Source organism: Oryza glaberrima, chromosome 1, assembly GCF_000147395.1.
Source record: "Oryza glaberrima chromosome 1, OglaRS2, whole genome shotgun sequence".
Lineage (NCBI taxonomy): Eukaryota > Viridiplantae > Streptophyta > Magnoliopsida > Poales > Poaceae > Oryza > Oryza glaberrima.
In genome coordinates this window covers 9,849,987-9,868,838 of record NC_068326.1, presented here as the reverse complement: position 1 = coordinate 9,868,838, position 18,852 = coordinate 9,849,987, and the positions used below count along the sequence as shown (strand labels likewise).

Sequence of the window (18,852 nt, the reverse complement as noted above, 5' to 3'; positions counted from 1 at the left end):
ATTAGATAACAATTTGGGATCCCAAACTCATTCGGACATTGAAAGTATGAACGGCGATATATATATTGTTTGAAATATGTACTGATGTAATACTGCATGTGATAATCATCATGCAGTATTGCTCTAGTTATTCATTTCCTTCATCCCAAAATATTGTTAGAATGGGATGTGACTATACTTGGCCAAAAGGCCCGGGACCCGACGGCCCGGCCTAAGCACGACACGACTTGACTGGTGTCAGGCCTGTGCTAGCCCGACCTGACCTTTGGATCGTGCCTGGGCCTATGCTCGTTACGATGGGCCGGCCCGGCATGGGCCGGTCCAATGATCAGTTAGGCAAAATAAATGAGGGAGCCAAAATAAACTTATTCTAACCATATAAGACACGACCCAATTAGAGATGAGAGTGATGCAAAATAGACTTATTTTCAGCCATCTAAGAGTTGACCTAAAGAGATGAGGGAGTCAAAACAAACTTTTCCAAGGAGGAACACGGTGGGCTTTCGTGCCTTCGGGCTGGCCTAGCACGGCACGAGTCATATTGGGTCATGCCTAGGCCGTTGGTGCAGCAAGTGGCCGGGCATGGTTCGATCCAACATTGTAGGTCGGGCCGTGCCGGCCTAGCAGATCTTGGGGCCCGGTTCTGGTCATGCCCTGGTTGTACTGGGCCGGGTGACCCATTTAGCCATCTATAGATGTGACCTATGATGTGGGTCACATCCTATCAGTGTCAAGGATAAGACATATCTCCTATACGCGGATTCATGTAATACGACAATACCATATACCGAGAAGGAATCCTTTAGTTAAAAAAATACAACAAAAAAGAAAGGAAATTATCTTTCTGGAATTGGTGTTAGTCTATTCAGGGAAGATAAGGTCTCCTTGGGCTCATATCCTGTTTTATCTCTTCGAGTTTTACTTGGAGAAGAAGGTGATCTATGGTATATATAGATCTCCCTCGTCCAGGGAGGGATATCGAGTTACAAGCCATAGCCAAAACCATATTGAGAAGCAATCCGAAGAAAGGCAAAGCTATATTTGCCAAATAGATCTCGTCGGGTCATTCTTGACAGTTTCTAGTTGGTGGATTAGACTAATCGTCCTATTCCACATTGTAATTTTTGTGACTTTTCCATCATAAATCCATATAAATTGATAGGATAATTTCTCTTAAGGATCCGAACCAGTATAAACCTTTGTCCTTGTCTGCTTGATATGATATCGTGTATACCTTGGTTCCAACGATCTCCATACTCTACAAATCCCGTCTGCTGTATAGTCCGTCGACACATCCCATCCTATCTATCAACATTTTGGGACGGACAAAGTAATTTGGTGCGATGTTGTATTTTTCAATAATATTCATCGAGCATGTTATTCCTTCTAGTACAAAATAGTATATGTGCCATACAAAAACACGTGAACATTTGACTATATATATGCAGACTTTCACTCAAAGAGAAAATGTGTCGAATGTAACTGTATATACACATATATATATACTTTAAGAGAAGTACACGTCCTATGTATATTCAAATTTTTATTTTGTATCAAAATATAGTTGTTCTTTTGGAACGAAATGTAAGAAATAGTTGACGGACTGAAGAAGCAAGGCACTAAGAATCAAATTTGCACGGCCCATATAGTTAACTAGATGAATACCCCGTCCCGTTGGTGCGGAAAATTTAGTTGCATAATATATACAAATAAGATGTAATTTGATTATCAAAACTAAAACAATTTGATACAATTTTGAGCCTAAAAATAATTGAGATCGCATGTTTTTAAGAGAGAAGAAAGAAGAGACAATTTGGACGATAGATCTATCATCCAAAGGCTAGAAATAATTAGGATGATGTGGCTTAATGATAAAAGAGAGAAATAGTATTAACTACTGGGGATGAACTATATACTTATAAGTATATAGGATTAGCTTGCAATTTGCCACCATCAAAAAAGAATTTAGGTGTTGCACACGTACATTCATGGTATTGATTTACGCCAAACTGAAATGACTGACGTTAGTTTGCATTTGCTCCGAGAGTTTGCCGGCTAGCATTTATATGCGCGGTTCCGCTTATTTTGGCCAAAGAAATTACGATCGATCCATGGGTTATTTTTAAACCCTCCCTCAAATAACCCTAAATAGCCTAAAAGTTCCAAACAGGTGAGTTATTTTAGAGTTATTTGGAAATAACCCATAAAAAAAACTACCACCCTCAAGGGGTGCTAATTGGGGCTATACAGGTGGGGCCCACTGAAAAGTGTCTTTTCTCTCTCTCCATGGGAAGGTGCATTAAAAGCCAAATAGCTCTTAAAGTAATCCTTGGATCTAAACAACTTAGAACTATTTTATTGGAGGGCTATTTCCTGTGCTAAAAAATAGTTCTCAAAATAACTCTGGGCTAGTTTTCTAAACAGGGCCGGAGTTGCAGAACTGCGACACTGCATACGTAAAATAATCGGACTATCTAAAAACTAATCACTCGGGAATTGAAAAGTGAGAATATAATCATGGCAAAACCTTCTTTGGAGACGTTTTGTTTCGAAACAAAATTTACATATTCGCTATATATATTATGCATGCCGCAATGATATATGTCAAAGTGACAATAAAAGAAAAAGGGCATTGTATACATGGCATTTGACATAAAACACCCTTCCATCGCTTTGAGACTCATGCAACAATTCCCAACCCTAATCCCTTTCCCTCTCACTCAGTCCCACCGCTGCAATTTCACCTAGACAGTTGCGTCTCCTGTGCTGCCCACACCCTCCCTGGATGACCTGCTCCCCTCTCCCCAACACTATAATGGTTCCGATCTTCCATGACAAGACACTTTTGTCAAGAAATATACAAATTTCGTCAAGAAATATACGTGTTAATAGCGCCTTTAGAACGATAAGAGAAGGTACAATAGCAGGCTATAAGCTAGCTATAAACATATTTTAAAGAGATAAAGGAAGAGAGAAAAGAGCAGCGGGCTACAGCTCTGTAGCCAGCTGCAGCACGAAGACATAATGTGTGTATGACAGGTGGAACCAGGTATTAATTGTATAGTAAGCAAATATTGTATGAATTAACTATTACATTGACTATAGATGATTTGGAGCTAGTAGTGGGCTATACTATTAAACTTGCTCTAAGGAACATGCCTTCACTTTGGTACAACCGTGATCAATTAATAGTGCCTCCTCGCATCTCTAAGAGCAGGTACAATAGCAGGCTATAAGCCAGCTATAAACATATTTTAAAGAGATAAAAGAAGAGAGAGAATAGCAGCGGGCTACAGATCTATAACCAACTGCAGCACGAACTCCAAGACGTAATGTGTGTATGACAGGTGGGACCAGTTATTAATAGTATAGTAAGCAACAATTATATGAATTAGCTATTACATTGGCTATAGATAATTTAGAGCTAGTAGTGGGCTATACTATTAAACTTGCTCTAATGTGAATGTCTCTTCGACTTTCACTACTGACCAGAACGGGGGCTAGATCGTTTTGGTCGATATGTTTTCAAATAACTCAACCACACTGGTCTGTAAGATGCGGTCACCGGCCGGTGAAAGTGTCATATGTAAATAATCTAAAATGAGAGCATAGATACGCACACTGATTTGGAAAACAAACATCGGACAAATGCACACTGTCCATGTAAACACCGGACAAATCATCTCCTCTACGTTTTTCACATCTTACATCTAGGACCTCCGTAAAACTATTGTTCGTTAGTTCTGTGGAGAAAATACTTTATCACATGTGCGCTAGCCCAAATGTTATGACAAATTTCTCCATATAATCTCAGAATCACAAATGGGACCAACATTGTGGAACCATGAGGATCCTACCTACCAAGTTCTATGACGAAATTCTTCATCATGATGTAATAGTCTAACTGCTAACGATGAAACCCCCAGTGTTTGTGACGATCCTATTTGTTGTTGGGAACACTCCTTATGACCAAGACCTCGAGTTGTCGTTAGAATTTGCTGATGCTAAACTTTATAATGATTTTCCTTCTGCAAATTCGTCATGGAGCAACGATGGATCCGCATTAAGGAAGGCCTGGTATATTGTAGCGCAGGCTGGTGGCGGCTTCTCCATCCTTCCATCTTCCTTGTCTTCAACAGCTCCCCCAAAAAGGAATGAGAAAGTAGGTAGAGAAATTAAATAAGACATAATTATGATTGGTTGAGATGAGAAGGCATATGGAGAACTAACTAAAATAGAAAATTTGAATGCTAAGAGTAGTTATATTTTGAAATAGAGGGATTATAGAAGAAGACTATATGGTTGGTACATGCTAATATATATACTCCTACCGATTATCAAATCGAAGTGTCATGCATTTGGTGGCATTTAATTTCGTGTGTTTCTAGTGCATTTGTGAATGATATTTGCTAGTGTTCTGCATAGAGATGGCCTTAGGTGGAAGTCGAACCGGCGGACGATGGCCACGGCGTCGATGGGAGGGCGATCAAGGCGGTGAGGGTGCTGTTGGAGACATGGGATGGTGGCCGGGGTTGGCGGCAGGGGCGTGTGAGGCCATGGGTTTAGGAGGCGGCAACGATGACGGCACGAGCCTCTGGAGACAGGGAAGATGGCGACGCGCGAGCATGCTGCCGTTTCCATCTTATGGAGGAAGAGAGAGGGGTAGGCAGGGATGGGGGCATGGGCGGATCTGTAGGGTGGTCCGGGTGGTCCCCGAACCAAAAAAATGCTGGCCCAAGACCCATCTTAATATAGGTTTTATAAATTAAGAAAAAAAAATGAAAGTAACCAACTGAAACCGAAGCGACCAGTCAGCTTCACTTCTAGTCTGGCTTCTGCCATTCTCAGCGGCTCTGCCTCCTAGTTGCCTACCTCACGCGACCAGCCAGCGTTCGACCGTGAGTCCGTAACACTCACACACACACACACTCTCTCTCTCTCTCTCTCGCGCGCGCCAGCCTCCACTCCAATGCACTGTGACAGCACCGGCAGCCAGCATGCAGCAACCAGTATGCAGCAATAAGGGCATTCACAATGCAAGGACGTGTCATTCAGCCTTACGCCAAAGATTCACATATTCAACAACACGTCGGCCAGCCGCAGAGCCAAAAGTGGTCATACGGACCTCGCTTCAATCGAGGTGTGCAGCACAGGGAGAAAGGTGGGGCGCGGCGTTGTGGAGGTCATTGCCTCGTCGCTCCGTGGCTTCACGCGCCGCCAGCGTTCTCCTCCTCTCGGTCGCTGGCGAGGTCACCACACCCAGCAAACCGCGCCGAACCCCCAAAGAAGTGCCACTCGCCAGATCCGGCGAACTCGAGGCCTGATCTGGCGAGCTCGATGACGGGGCGGCGACGACAGAAGGAAGATGGGGGTGCCGGACGAAGAGGAGGCTGCAGCGAGGAGAAGGAAGATGAAGGCGGCACCTAACTTCGTTGTTGGCGCCGGAGGAAGAGGAGGCCAGATCTGCCGTCGAGCCCCCGCACGCCTTCCACCGCCGAGCTCCCGTGCATCGTCCCCCGTCGAGCTCCCGCGCATCGTCCCCTACCGCCCGGCGCCGTCCCAGATCGACTGCCGCCGACTTGTTCGCCGTCGAGCTCGTCCGCCACCGAGCCCTCCGCCGTCGAGCTCCTCCGCCGTCGAGCCCTCCGCCGCCGAGTCCTCCGCCGTCGAATCCTTCGCCGCTTCCGCGGGCCGGTGCTCGCCGTTTTTTCGCGGGTGCTGGGGGGGAGGGAGAGGAGGGTGGTGCGCCGGCGAAGCCAAGCCCCGCCGCCCCTCCGACGGTCGCCGCCGTCGCCGGTTGGCTGCTCGGCCACGAATCCACGATGCACTGGGAGAGAGAGAGAGGGGAGGGAAGGTGCGTCCGTTGAGGGAGAGAGAGGAAAAGCCGAGTGGGAGAGAGGAAAAGCTGTGAACCCTACTCAAGGCAACTTGCACTGTGGAGTATAAGGCTTACGAGGTTCTTTGTCTACGTGACATATAAGGAACAACAAAAATCAGTGACGCACTGTGAACGCCCTAATGCATCGTGCGGGTACAGTGGCGTGGCGGTGCCACGTGGGGCTGCGGCACGCAGCTGGCAGGAGCAGCGGTGATGCCCACACAAAACTGTAAGCAAGGTATTTAAGGCCTCTAGACTTACTCTTAATTTATAGTTTTAACCCTTGTGAGTTTTGATGTTAAACTGTACTATTGTACAGTAGATTGTTGATGATTGAAATATGAATAGAGATGAAAATATAGTATCTCTTTTTCGGAAACATTCAGGAGAGAAGAATACTTCTAAATTGCCTTCTTCTCCCCAGTTGTTGTATAGTAATCTTCTTCAAACTTCTCTAGGCATACAAGCTTCTTTTAACTCAAAATTTTACTTAATTGTTAATTTTAAAATGCTTTCAAGATGCCTTATTAATATATCATAGTGTACTTTTAGTCTACTTCGTATATATTAGCATTGTTATATTTACAGTGATTATCAAATTTTTTTAAGTCGGCGACCAATACCCTAAGTCTTAGATACGCCATTAGATGCGGGGAGGGGGGAGGCTGGTCCGGTGGAGAAGTGGTGAGTGATGATGGTGTCAGGAGTTGGGGGAAGGAGGAGGATAAGGTTAGGGCTGCTCGAATCTTGAAGAAATCCTGGCCATCCAAATTTGACTGACTCTTTTTGTTGTTTCCAGGCAACTGAAGAGAAGACAGTCACTTTGAGAATTGAATCTGGAGGGAAAGTGTTTTTTTCCCTTGAGAGAGAACGTCCTCTCATCTTTTCACTAGTGGAGAACTAATCTTTTCCCATGGTACTCAAAATCATAATTGTCCTGGTTAAATTAAGAACCGGTTAAATTTTTATGCCATAAAAAAATCAATTGCTAGCTTTTTAAAAAAAATAACGATCAATAGATGATATATATTTTTTATAGGCACGCATGTTCAAATTAATTCGAAGTTGAATACAAATCAAATATAACTGTCGATTGATGACTTTTTAAGTGACATATCCAAAACGATGGGACTTCAGAAAAACGAACACCTTATATGGTGGCAAAGTCTTTCTGGCACTATAGCTCTATTATTGCAGTTCTTCTATTTTCGATAAAGTACTTTAGCTCTCCAAGATTAATTGCTACTATTATCGCTATAGTATAGTACTCTAGCTCTTCACAGTAGACAGGACGATGTGTTTGTGTAGAGTATACTTACAGTGTTAGTGGTACTCACATAATCCACTGTCTCAACACCGTAAATATCACTGCATTACTCTCAGTACAGTCAGTACATATAGCCGTAAAAAAATTCGGCCAAGCCCTGCAGGCAAATAATATATATACCCCTCCATACCATGAGTTTTAGCATCAGCTAGCTCTCGCAGTTCAAGCAGTTTTCCCTGCAGCTTTGTTGCTTTTGGTCTCCTAGCTAGGTGGAGTAGGTTAATTTGTGATCAGCATGAGGCTCACGGTGGCAGTCATCTGCTCCCTGGTCGCCGTCCAGCTGTGGGTAACACTTCTCGCCGGCGAGCTGAAGGTGGGCTACTATGACGACAAATGTTCCGGCGTCGAGGACGTCGTCAAGTCGCACGTCATCAAGGCTATCATCCTTAACAGGGGCAACGGCGCCGCCCTCGTCCGCCTCATCTTCCATGACTGCTTTGTCAGGGTACAAATCGAATAATTTGATATTCTGTGTTCGTGTAGAAATATTCGACATTATGATCGATATTTAATATTTTTTGGAGGATTATTTCTTAACTATTTTAACGGCATGAGTAAAATGAACCTAAAATCCAATTCATGTATGTCTTATGGGAGGAAGTAATTTAATTTATTTACACCTTCAGGACACACATGCCTTCTCAAAGTTCTAAACTGACCCACCTAGCTAACTTTGGTGGTTTTAAGCACGGTAAAGTGAAGTCAATTACAACGAACTCGATCGAATGGACATACGTGTTGTCATCTACGTCTCGCATGCTATATATTTAAACGACTATAATTTTTTTTAAAAAAAATAATAACATAATTAAGATTATAATGTCATGTGTCACTCGACTTTCAAACTCGGTCCTTCAAGAACTTGGAAAGTTGGGAGTTGAGAAATGAGTTGTTGCATGCACAATAAATGCATGAATAATGCAGGGTTGCGATGGTTCCGTCCTCCTTGACGCGTCCGGCGTGAACCCTCGGCCGGAGAAGGTGGCGCCGGTGAGCATCGGGCTGGAAGGATTCGACATCCTGGAGGAGATCAAGGCCGATCTCGAGAGGAGGTGCCCCGGCGTGGTCTCCTGCGCCGACATCCTCATCTTCGCCGCCCGCGACGCCAGCAGCATCCTCAGCAACGGCCGTGTCCGCTTCGACGTCCCCGCGGGCCGCCTCGACGGCCTCGTCTCCTCCGCCGACGAGGCCCAGGCGGAGCTCCCGGAGCCCACGTTCACCATCCGGCAGCTCATCGACAGCTTCGCCCGCAAGAACTTCACCGTCGAGGAGCTCGTCGTCCTCTCCGGCGCGCACTCCGTCGGCGACGGCCACTGCTCCTCCTTCGCCGCCCGCCTCGCCGCGCCGCCCGACCAGATCACGCCATCCTACCGCAACCTTCTCAACTACAAGTGCTCCCGCGGCGGCGGCGCCGACCCCGCGGTGGTGAACAACGCCCGCGACGAGGACCTCGCCACCGTGGCGAGGTTCATGCCGGCGTTCGTTGGCAAGCTGCGGCCGGTCAGCGCCCTGGACAACACCTACTACCGCAACAACCTCGACAAGGTGGTCAACTTCAACTCGGACTGGCAGCTGCTGACGCAGGACGAGACGCGCGGCCACGTCCACGAGTACGCCGACAACGCCGCCCTCTGGGACCACGACTTCGCCGCCTCGCTGCTCAAGCTCAGCAAGCTGCCCATGCCGGCGGGGAGCAAGGGGGAGATCAGGAACAAGTGCAGCTCCATCAACCACCGCTAGTACACTAATTCAGACACGACTTGCAGGGTTACGTACAAGTATGTTGACGACCCACTCTCTATCGATATATACGAGACAAGAGCGACGCTCTGGTGGTACCGGTAGAAATAATCTGAACCGTTTATTCTTCAGAGTAAATTAGTAATGTACTGGTACAGATTAAGGGTAACTTTGATCTTTCTCTTTCTCTCTTCTATGTCAATTTGTTATCATCAATCCCATGGTCGCTTCCATGGCTCCGGGCTCCGGCGCACGTCCGTCAGGAAGGAGTTCATCATCGTAGAGTGGTTTATGACGGCGATGGGTGTTCAATGATGGCATGGCTAGAGTCGTCGGGGTTGTCATCGCAGCAGCCTTGGGGCTCGTGTTGCTGCTACTGGACCGTGGTGGGGACGACGCCGAGGCGCGTCGCTGGTTCTTGATGTTGTCAATTGCCACCATCGGCGTTGGCAGAGCCTAGGACTTGATGCTGCTTTCGCTTGGACTTGCGGCAGCTGATTGAGCCTCCGATTGGGGAGAAGACAACATGTGGTGGCGTTAGCTGCGAGTTCGAGCGGTGGCGTCGGCTGATTGAGGAGTGGAGCGTTCAGACGCGAGCAGCGCCGTCTTATGTTGTGGTGAGAGGAGCGTATACGCTGCTAGGGTTAATAAGTGTTGAATGATGAATATACCCCTCTGTGGATAAATTTCTTTGGTCAAATATGCCCCTCCACGATTTTACTACTGCTAGATGAGATGGTAGTAGAAATAGATCTAAATCCTTCAATCAAATTAAATCAACTAAGAAGGTAGCCCGCGCGGGCATGTATCATGGTTTTGATGAATTTATATGGGTGGAATATCAAACGGATGGCACATACCATGCTTCATAAGTTCGGTTTCCTCACAAATTTCTTTATCGTATCGGTATTGCTCAAATAAATTTTCTAAGCTATTTGTTAGCTTTATACTATATAATAGTACTTAATGCATCTATACAACTAATTATTTACAGTCTTCCTAGTTATTTAAAAATAAGGTAGACTTTGTTTGTTTGTTTATCATACATTTCTAATAAATTAAGTTTGGATAAAAAGTAAGGTGTTTTTTTCTTTTTTTAATTGAATATTTAGAGCTTTTTTTACAAATCTTAACAAACAATTATTGCTAATAAATATGTTTATTTGTACTATCAAGCTAGCCCTCTCTCTAATTTGTTCATATTGATGTAATTTGTTACACATACTTTATATGATCAATAAATGCAAAGGAGATGTATATAATCTAGACCTTGCTTCCCTATGATACGTGTGACCTATAGAGCTTTTTAAATATACCTAGTCAATATGAGTCTTAAATTTTAAATCTAATACTAACAAATATAACTTTTAAGCAATTATATGTTGCTATTTTAGTGTGAATTATATATATAATAATACGTGAAGTAATTCATAATACCATGGCATCATAGATAGGGGGAAGGCCAATTTAATTGATATGGCAATGGCTGTTTCAGTTTAAGTGAAAATTAAAAACCATTTCTTTACAAATTTGTTAGATGTTCTACAATTGGTTCAATTTAGCCCCTATTGATAATTTTTTTCTATTTTATACCAGTTATTATGAATCTAAATTTGTTGGTTTAATTATGTAAAGAGCAACAATTAGAATAGATATGAGACATGTAGCTTAATATAACTATGGAAGTTTCGATATTATTGGTTGTTTCTCTTTTATCATTGCTACTCTAAAAGATATAGAGAGAAGTGGAGAGCGGAGAACCCAAGCCAAAAGTGGAGGGGGCGGAAAGTGTTGTGCGTATGTGATGGTCAGGGTGAGGTGGAGGGGACTTTGTTTTTCTAATTTTTCAAAACAATTTAAGTTAAAGCGATTATCATGTATTTTGTTTTTTAAAAAATCATTTTTAAATTTTAAAGATATCACGATGATTTAAAGCAGATCAGATCTTAGATACACAGATTTAAGCTGGACAATTTATCTAGAGACTGCCAAATGCATTGGTTCGAATTAGCTATGTAATGTTGCCGCAAACCATGCAAACTGATTTAATTAGCTATATTTATTGCCGGTAATCTCCTTTCAGAAATCATGTATAACTAATTTAATTAGCTATATATGTATAATCTCAGTGTTAATCTCCTAGCTTCCATTTATATATATATATATATATATATATATATTGCTGTGTATATAATAAATATAGCTATGAGTTAGTAGTAACATAATATGGGAGCTAATTAATCTCAGCTTGTGCTACGTATATACAGAGATAAGTTAATTAGCGATAAACTTGCCGCCACGGCCAAACCGGCTTGTAACTGGACGCGCGGTATAGCATGATGGACCGTCCGAGTCCTGGGTCTTTTCCCTGTCTTATCTTTTTTATTAAGATAAATCTAATGGTGGAGAATGTATGATGGGTCCACCTTATTAAAAGAAAAATCGATGGTTAAATTTTGTTTTTATTAGAATTCTTATGATTTTCTTTGATTTATTAGAGCGCCACGTGACGTCTTAGGAGCGTTTGTAGGAGTGACAGATGATGATTCAGAAGTGTTTGTAGAAAGTTTAATGGACTTTTAGCATATAATAGATAGATAGATAGATAGATAGTTTTAAAAAACATAGCCCTCGATTTTTATTTAAATTGATGTGTTTAGTGTTTTAAACCATCAGATTAGATTGAATAAAGAATTTAGTCTCTTCCGTCCTCTCTCTCACCTACGTAAGTCTGTTGACTATCGATTTTTATGGATGCATGTATTTTTACTGTCTTTTTTTACCTAAGTTTGTATGATTCTTTTTGTAAACAGTAGGTAATTGCTTTCAATCGTACGTACGTACGCACCATTATACTCTGTGTATCATATAAGTAGGAGGAATTTATTATTTTTTTAATAATAGATCTAATCTAATGGTGTAAAATAATGGGTCCACCAATTTAAGTGAAAATTGACGGTGAGATTAAAGAGTGCTATGTGGTGGCTTAGGAGTATTTGTAGGAATGCCACGTGGCGATTTAAGAGCGTTTCTAGGAAGTTTAATGGACTTTTAGTATATAATAGATAGATAGATGATTTTTATCGCTTTTTAATACCAGTAGAGAGCACCGGAGCAAGGCTCACGAGACAAAGCTTCTCCCTTCTTTTTTTTCTAAAAAATGTATGCTAACAACAAAGACTACTCCAGTATAATATAAAGTATTTGTATTTGTGGTTACCCATATATTTACTTGTTATGAATTGTTACTACCTTCGTCCCTGATTTTGCATCTGTTAGTGCATAGACTAAATCCCATATATATTTAGTACTCGTGGATTGTAATGTAACTAGGCTGGATCGGTATGCATATTGAGCCTATGGCTGGCTAGGCCCAATCCGCTGTGATAAGCCAACCATTCAAGCTTCTACAAAAGGAGTAGAGCCAACAGATGGGGGATCAAACAAAATAGATGAAACCTGAGTTCTTCCTTCCGATGCTCTCTCTTCTTCAACCTTTGTATCTCTCTTCTCTTCTCCAATCCCTAGCTATCTCTTCTTCTCCAATCTACTGCTAATTCTCAGTCTTGATTCCATTTCTCTCATCTGTATCCCAAATACTCATGTATCAAGTGTTAGAGGAAGAATTGTGTGCTTGTGCTGAAATTCACTAAATCACATAGAGTGGGTTCGTAACAATATGGTATCAGAGCCAACAATCCGTGGGTTCCAAGCCAGGAGATGAGGTGGATGACACACGGTGGCAGCCGCGACTTCTAGAGATTGGATCTAAGCATTTGAGGTGGTTACACTTGAGGCGTCTAAGAACACACATGAACATCTAAGAACATGAAAACAACATGAACATCTAAGAACACACATGACCATCAAGAACACAAGATAAACACACATAAACAAACCGGCATCTATAGTATAGTTGTTGGTCTTTTTTTCAAAATCGGCACTTATAAATACTTAAAGGTGCCGATTTTTCCCTCTAGCGCCCCCGCGGGCGCTTCGGTGGACAGGTAAAGCATAATAGGTGTCGGTTTTAGTTGTTCCGGTATCTATAATTAATGCTGACTTCTATGTGCCTTTTTTAAGTAGTGATTTGTGGTTGACATGATTATCATTGAACACATATGAGAGAAAAAAAATAAATTTGTACTAGCCAAATCAATAGAGTGCAGAAGAGAACTTTTGAAAATGGGGTCCAAAAACATGTTGAAACGCATTTGTTTAGATCCAAACATGGAAATTTTCGGGGTTGCTAGCTTATTGGTCGCTCGCTTTGCACCAGCTGCCAATTGATAGGCCCAGTAGTTGACATATCTGACACACGGCTGGGATGAACGTAGGTTAGCTGCTTCCCAACCAGTCAACAGGACCTCTTAAACAAAAGGGAAGTCAAATAAGGAATGTTAAATTAATCTAGCCTGGTTCGGATGCTAGATAACAGTAATGGAGTGATTAAATATTGATGAGACCACTATAATCTCGATTTGAGCTAGCGAACATGCCTGCTATAGTTCACTCAAAATCCTAAAGATATGTATATAAGGTGTTAGCGTCCTTTCCAGTGGATACGCTTAATACAAGAAGAGCTTTTGACGTGAAAGTTAATTAATTTACTACTGTACATGAAAAGAAATTCTACAAATACATCGCTCTTAGGTAACAGCACTTGAATTGAAATAAAGATACATGTTGTCAGATCGACCAAATAAACTGACCTCCTTCATACGGGCGGAGCTAGCCACCGGGCGGCTGCTCGGGCTCGTTAGCGAAAACTACACGAAATTTTAATATTGATGAATAAATAGATGATGAAATTTCTATAGCAATACCAGTTATATTGAAAATTGTCCGGCTCAAAAATCTTTCTAGCTCTGCCATCCTTCCATCAAATACTGTGCTTCGGTTGACACATGCATGATGCATCTGGACGGCCAATTAATTTACTCGAGCCGAATTTAAATTAAGTTCACCGTCACAACGCCAGGTATTGATCGATGTCAACGCCTACACGTTTTATCAGTTAGCTGTTTTGCTCCCCATGTTGTTAGACAACAAGAACTGGCAAACTATTCTGATGATTGCTCTCCAAATATTCCTCAAATCTCTTATTTAATCAATCTCCTCCTTCAAAAGGAGTAGCTCAATTATCAATGATCAATTTGCACATCCATTTGTACCTATAAATACATCGAATATTTGCCTGTCACATCATCAAACATCAACCAATCCTTTGACGTAGCGATCACTACACATATATTCATTCAGTTTCAGGCGTTTCTTTGCTGTCTCCTCGTGAACAACCTTGTCAGAATTCAGAATGTTCAGCAGAGGGATGAAGCTAATTCTCATGGTAGCCTTCCAGGCTATGAGCCTCATCTCCATATCAACTGCAAGTCTGCAGTACAATTTCTACGGCTCGTCGTGCCCAAATGCCGAGCAGACGATCAGCAATGTCGTCTACGGCTTGATCGATGCTGACCCTTCCATGGCCCCAGCGCTGCTTCGTTTACATTTCCATGATTGCTTTGTCATGGTAATTTAATTGCTAATCACAAGTTAATTTAATTTTTCAACTATGATCGAATTGATGGCTTATTTAATTTCTCACAAGATTACTGCATGCAAAGCTTAGATACTGATGATTAATCACTTCATTTTGTCCCTAAAAAAATGTAAACTAAGTTTTTTTTTTTTGATCATGCAGGGTTGTGATGCGTCCATCCTTCTTGATCCCACCAAGGCAAACGGCTCGCCGGAGAAGACAGCGATCCCGCTCCGCGGGTACGACGCCGTGAACAAGATCAAGGCGGCCGTGGAGGCCGTCTGCCCCGGCAAGGTCTCCTGCGCCGACATCCTCGCCTTCGCCGCCCGCGACTCGGTGGCCAAGTCCGGCGGCTTCGTCTACCCGGTCCCCTCCGGCCGCCGCGACGGCAACGTGTCGTCCGCCTTCTCCGTCTTCTCCAGCATCCCGTCGCCGTTCTTCGACGCGGACGAGCTCGTCCAGAGCTTCGCCGCCAAGGGGCTCACCGTCGACGACCTGGTGGCGCTCTCGGGTGCGCACTCCATCGGCACCGCGCACTGCTCGGGGTTCAAGAACCGGCTGTACCCGACGGTGGACGCCTCCCTGGACGCGAGCTACGCGGCGGCGCCGCCGCCGACGACGGCGTGGTGAACAACAGCCCCGTATCGCCGGCGACGCTGGGCAACCAGTACTTCAAGAACGCGCTCGCCGGGCGGGTGCTGTTCACGTTGGACGCGGCGCTGCTGGCCGGCCGGAACGACACGGCGGAGAAGGTCCGGGAGAACGCCGGCGACCTGACCGCGTGGATGGCGCGGTTCGCGGCGTCGATGGTGAAGATGGGAGGCATCGAGGTGCTCACCGGGGCGCGGGGGGAGGTCAGGAGGTTCTGCAACGCCACCAACAGCTAAAAAGTTAAGCTATACTGGTTCGAGTGAAGAATTAAACGTACGTGTGCCATTGTGTGCATGCCGTTTTTGCTTAGTGGCAAGTTTGCACCTCGTCCTAATTAAACGTTTTTGTTCTCCAATCTACACCATACATGCACACACCATTCATGTTGCAATTTTTTATTGCCACCTTGTTCTAAAAGAGGAGGAAAATTAACCACCTTTGTCATTCACTCTGGACTCTGGTTATAGTATTTTGGTTGTATGGCTCATGTAAAAGATTTGGGGCGTTTTAGTTTGAAGCCAAAATATGTCCGACCTATTATTTGGTCATTTAAATAGAACTCTGCCAAATATTTGAATTAAATCCAATATAGTTATCAAGTTTATACGACTATCAATACTATTTTATCAAAATATTGGTAGTTCCAGGAAACACAGCCGGAGTGGTGAAGGAGTCATGACCAGGAATTTCAAGTGCTGATGTCCAAGAATATTACACGTGCACCAGTGCGCTTTCAATTTGATTTTTAATGAAACCAAGGATTTATCATTAGTCTCCATTTCCTTTAGAATGTTAGAGGGCACATTCACGTGTCTGTGACCACGATGTAGTAGTATCTGTGCATTTACATTTTCCGTGTATTCGAGATAATATGTAATGACATGACTTGCCTTTAGACCCCTTTTTTTATTAAGATATATATTATATCTCATTTTTTGTTAGCACGTTTTATAAATTGCTAAACGGTGTTTTGTGCGAAATCTTTGTATACAATAGTTGCTCTAAAATATCAAATAAAATCATTTGTCAAGTTTATAATAATTAAAACTCAATTAATCATGCAGTAATGGATGATTTGTCATTTTACGTGTCTTTATTTAATCCTCTTGTTTATCACTTGCGAACACCACCTAAAGTTTAACACTATCAAAAAAATATTTTTTTGATAGGAAATTAAACAAAAAAAATGCCCCTTGATTGCCATCATTGTACTCGTCATACAGCAATTCCATGTTTTTCTCTTGTACTTAATCCGCTACATAACTGCTAACGGATTTTGTCGGAAGAAAACTACATGTCGATCGAGTTTAATCAGTGAACCAACGGACTAGCCGGTTTAATCAATAACTAGCATGATGCCCACACAGATTGCGCGGCTAGCATCATTATATTTTCTCTCATATAATATCATATATATTTTCTCAATGTATTATTCAAATATATTAAAATTATAACATAATTTTAATATTCATATTGTATTTTATATACGTGTTACTTATTAATTATTTTTAATATCAAATTTTAGTTATTTGTAAATTATATTCCTATATGGACTCTAGATTCATCTTTCAATTTTTTTTAATTCCGAATTTTCGTTATCTATAAATTATATTTCTACGTAGACTCTAAGCTCTTCTTCCAATATTATTTATTTTTAATTCTAAGTTTTTATTATTTCTAATTGTATTTCTATGTGAACTCTAAACTCATATTTCAATATTATTTAATTTTAAATTTCGAATTTCAGCTACTAAATTGTATTCCTACATTAACTTTAGACTCTTCTTCCCATTTTTTAAATTTTACATTTTAGTTATTTGTAAATTATATTTTTATACGGACTCTAAACTCTACATTTAATTTTATTATGTTTATTCCTAATTTTAGTTAGTTTTAAATTCCTGTATTGACTCTATAATCTACTTATAATATTCCTTATTTTTAATTCCGAATTTCTATTATTTCCTAATTGTATTTCTATATGGACTCTATACTCTACTTATAATATTCCTTATTTTTAATTCCGAATTTATATTATTTCCTATTTATATTTCTATATGAACTCTATACTCTACTTCTAATATTCCTTATTTTTTAATTCCGAATTTCAGTTATTTATAAATTGTATTTCTATATGGACTCTGGTCCCCTGTTACAATATTTCTTATTTTTTAATTCTGAATTTTAACTATTTCTAAATTGTATTTTCATATGGACTCTGTTTTTCTTTTTTTTTCGAGTAATATGAGAATTTCTAGGCTGTAAGAGTGAACGTGGAGGCTCGTTTTTCTATTACTTTAATAATTTAAAAGATGGTCGGGGTTTAGCAACTATGATTTCAAATAGCATCCAGTCATGGGCCGTGGTCCAAAACTTCATGTGCAGAGCCCTTCTGGAGGCAGGTGTTTGGGCTAGACCACAGATGGGTGATCCAGTTTCTGGCACCGACCAACTACCAAGACGGCCAGTTTGCCGTTTATGCGACCAGTTTCGCACAAAATGGATTTGAGTTTGAGTTATGAATTAAAAAGAAGATTTGAATTTGAGTAGATTTCCAAAAAAACAAATGCACTATTCATTCCCTACCTATAAGATTCTCTCTGGTGTATATTTTCGGCACCCGCACTGCTGCCATACGTTTGGCCAAGGTTATTACTATCGGGATTCTAGTTAGTATCGTTTTGCTTAAAATAGTATCATATCATAGTACCGGGATACTATGAGATTTTCTTTTTTTAAGCTTAGTTAATATTTGTATTAATTACATATAGTTATTCGTTATAAAAAAATATAGTAATAATATATGTCATGCAAATAGAGACATTTATCAAGAGAAGCCACATTAGTTTTGGTATATTTAACTGATTTTTATATAAACTTGAGCATATTTATTTATATTATTTACAAACCATCTTATTTTATATAATATTTTGAAGGATCATAAGAATCGTAGAACAGGATACTACCTAAAACTTTGTAGTATCATGTAATAATGAATAGTAGGATCAAAGATACTATAAAAACTAAGATATTAGGTAGGATCGGTATTGTTTCAATTTAATAAGATTGATGTATCTTCACATACTAGAATACGGATCGGAATACTGACGACCTTACGTTTGGCTAGTGAACAACGTACAAGCTTGGATTGGGAGCTGCGCGCGCGCTAGCTAGCCGTTACACGATCGAAGTGTATCAGTACCCAAAATTAGTCACCGAGGGTGGGAATTACGATGCACAATCACGCATGCGTCAGTACCTGCATCACCCGACCGGTATCAACGACGACAGGGACGTCGAGGCCGACGCGCGCAGCGCACGACGGCTGGGGACGAAGCGCGGGCGACGTCGGCGCGGCGTGCGGGCGCCGGATTCGCTTGCATGTCTCGTGTAGCCTCGTCGTGGCGATCGAGCGGGCTCGCGCTCAGAGGCCCGCACTCTGGCCGTGGCCGGGCACGCCCGCCTGTCAGTGGCGCAACGACTATCTTTGACGCGCGGCGTCTCGTCGTTCCAAACCGACCTGCACACGCGCGCTTCTTCTCTAGCTAGTAGTTCACAGTTTTACAACGTGATATTACTACCACGATGGCTCAGCGGCGAAAGGTTAAACCACGTTGCTAAGAGCAAGTATAATAGTGGGCTATAAGAAAGCTGAATGCTAAAGTGGATGGAAGAAAAGAGGTGAGAGATGAGAAGCGGGCTGTAAGTTTACAGCCG

General features: G+C 42.1%; 1 protein-coding gene and 1 pseudogene across 1 annotated transcript; both read left to right on the top strand.

The window, feature by feature from the left end:
- Positions 1-7,367: 7,367 nt before the first annotated feature.
- Positions 7,368-9,753, top strand: LOC127758871 (peroxidase 2-like). Its single transcript, XM_052283943.1, has 2 exons — positions 7,368-7,650; positions 8,130-9,753. Exons 1-2 carry the CDS (start codon positions 7,441-7,443, stop codon positions 8,943-8,945), a joined length of 1,026 nt encoding a protein of 341 aa, XP_052139903.1. The 5' UTR covers positions 7,368-7,440; the 3' UTR covers positions 8,946-9,753.
- Positions 9,754-14,227: 4,474 nt separating this feature from the next.
- LOC127760808 (peroxidase 5-like) lies at positions 14,228-15,548 on the top strand (annotated as a pseudogene).
- The last annotated feature ends 3,304 nt before the right edge of the window (positions 15,549-18,852 follow it).

Bases quoted from the DNA above. Each gene is read 5' to 3' on its own strand.
- LOC127758871 (XM_052283943.1), top strand. From the start codon at position 7,441: ATGAGGCTCACGGTGGCAGTCATCTGCTCCCTGGTCGCCGTCCAGCTG. The intron at 7,651-8,129 runs GTACAAATCGAA...TGAATAATGCAG, and splicing joins TCCATGACTGCTTTGTCAGG to GGTTGCGATGGTTCCGTCCT.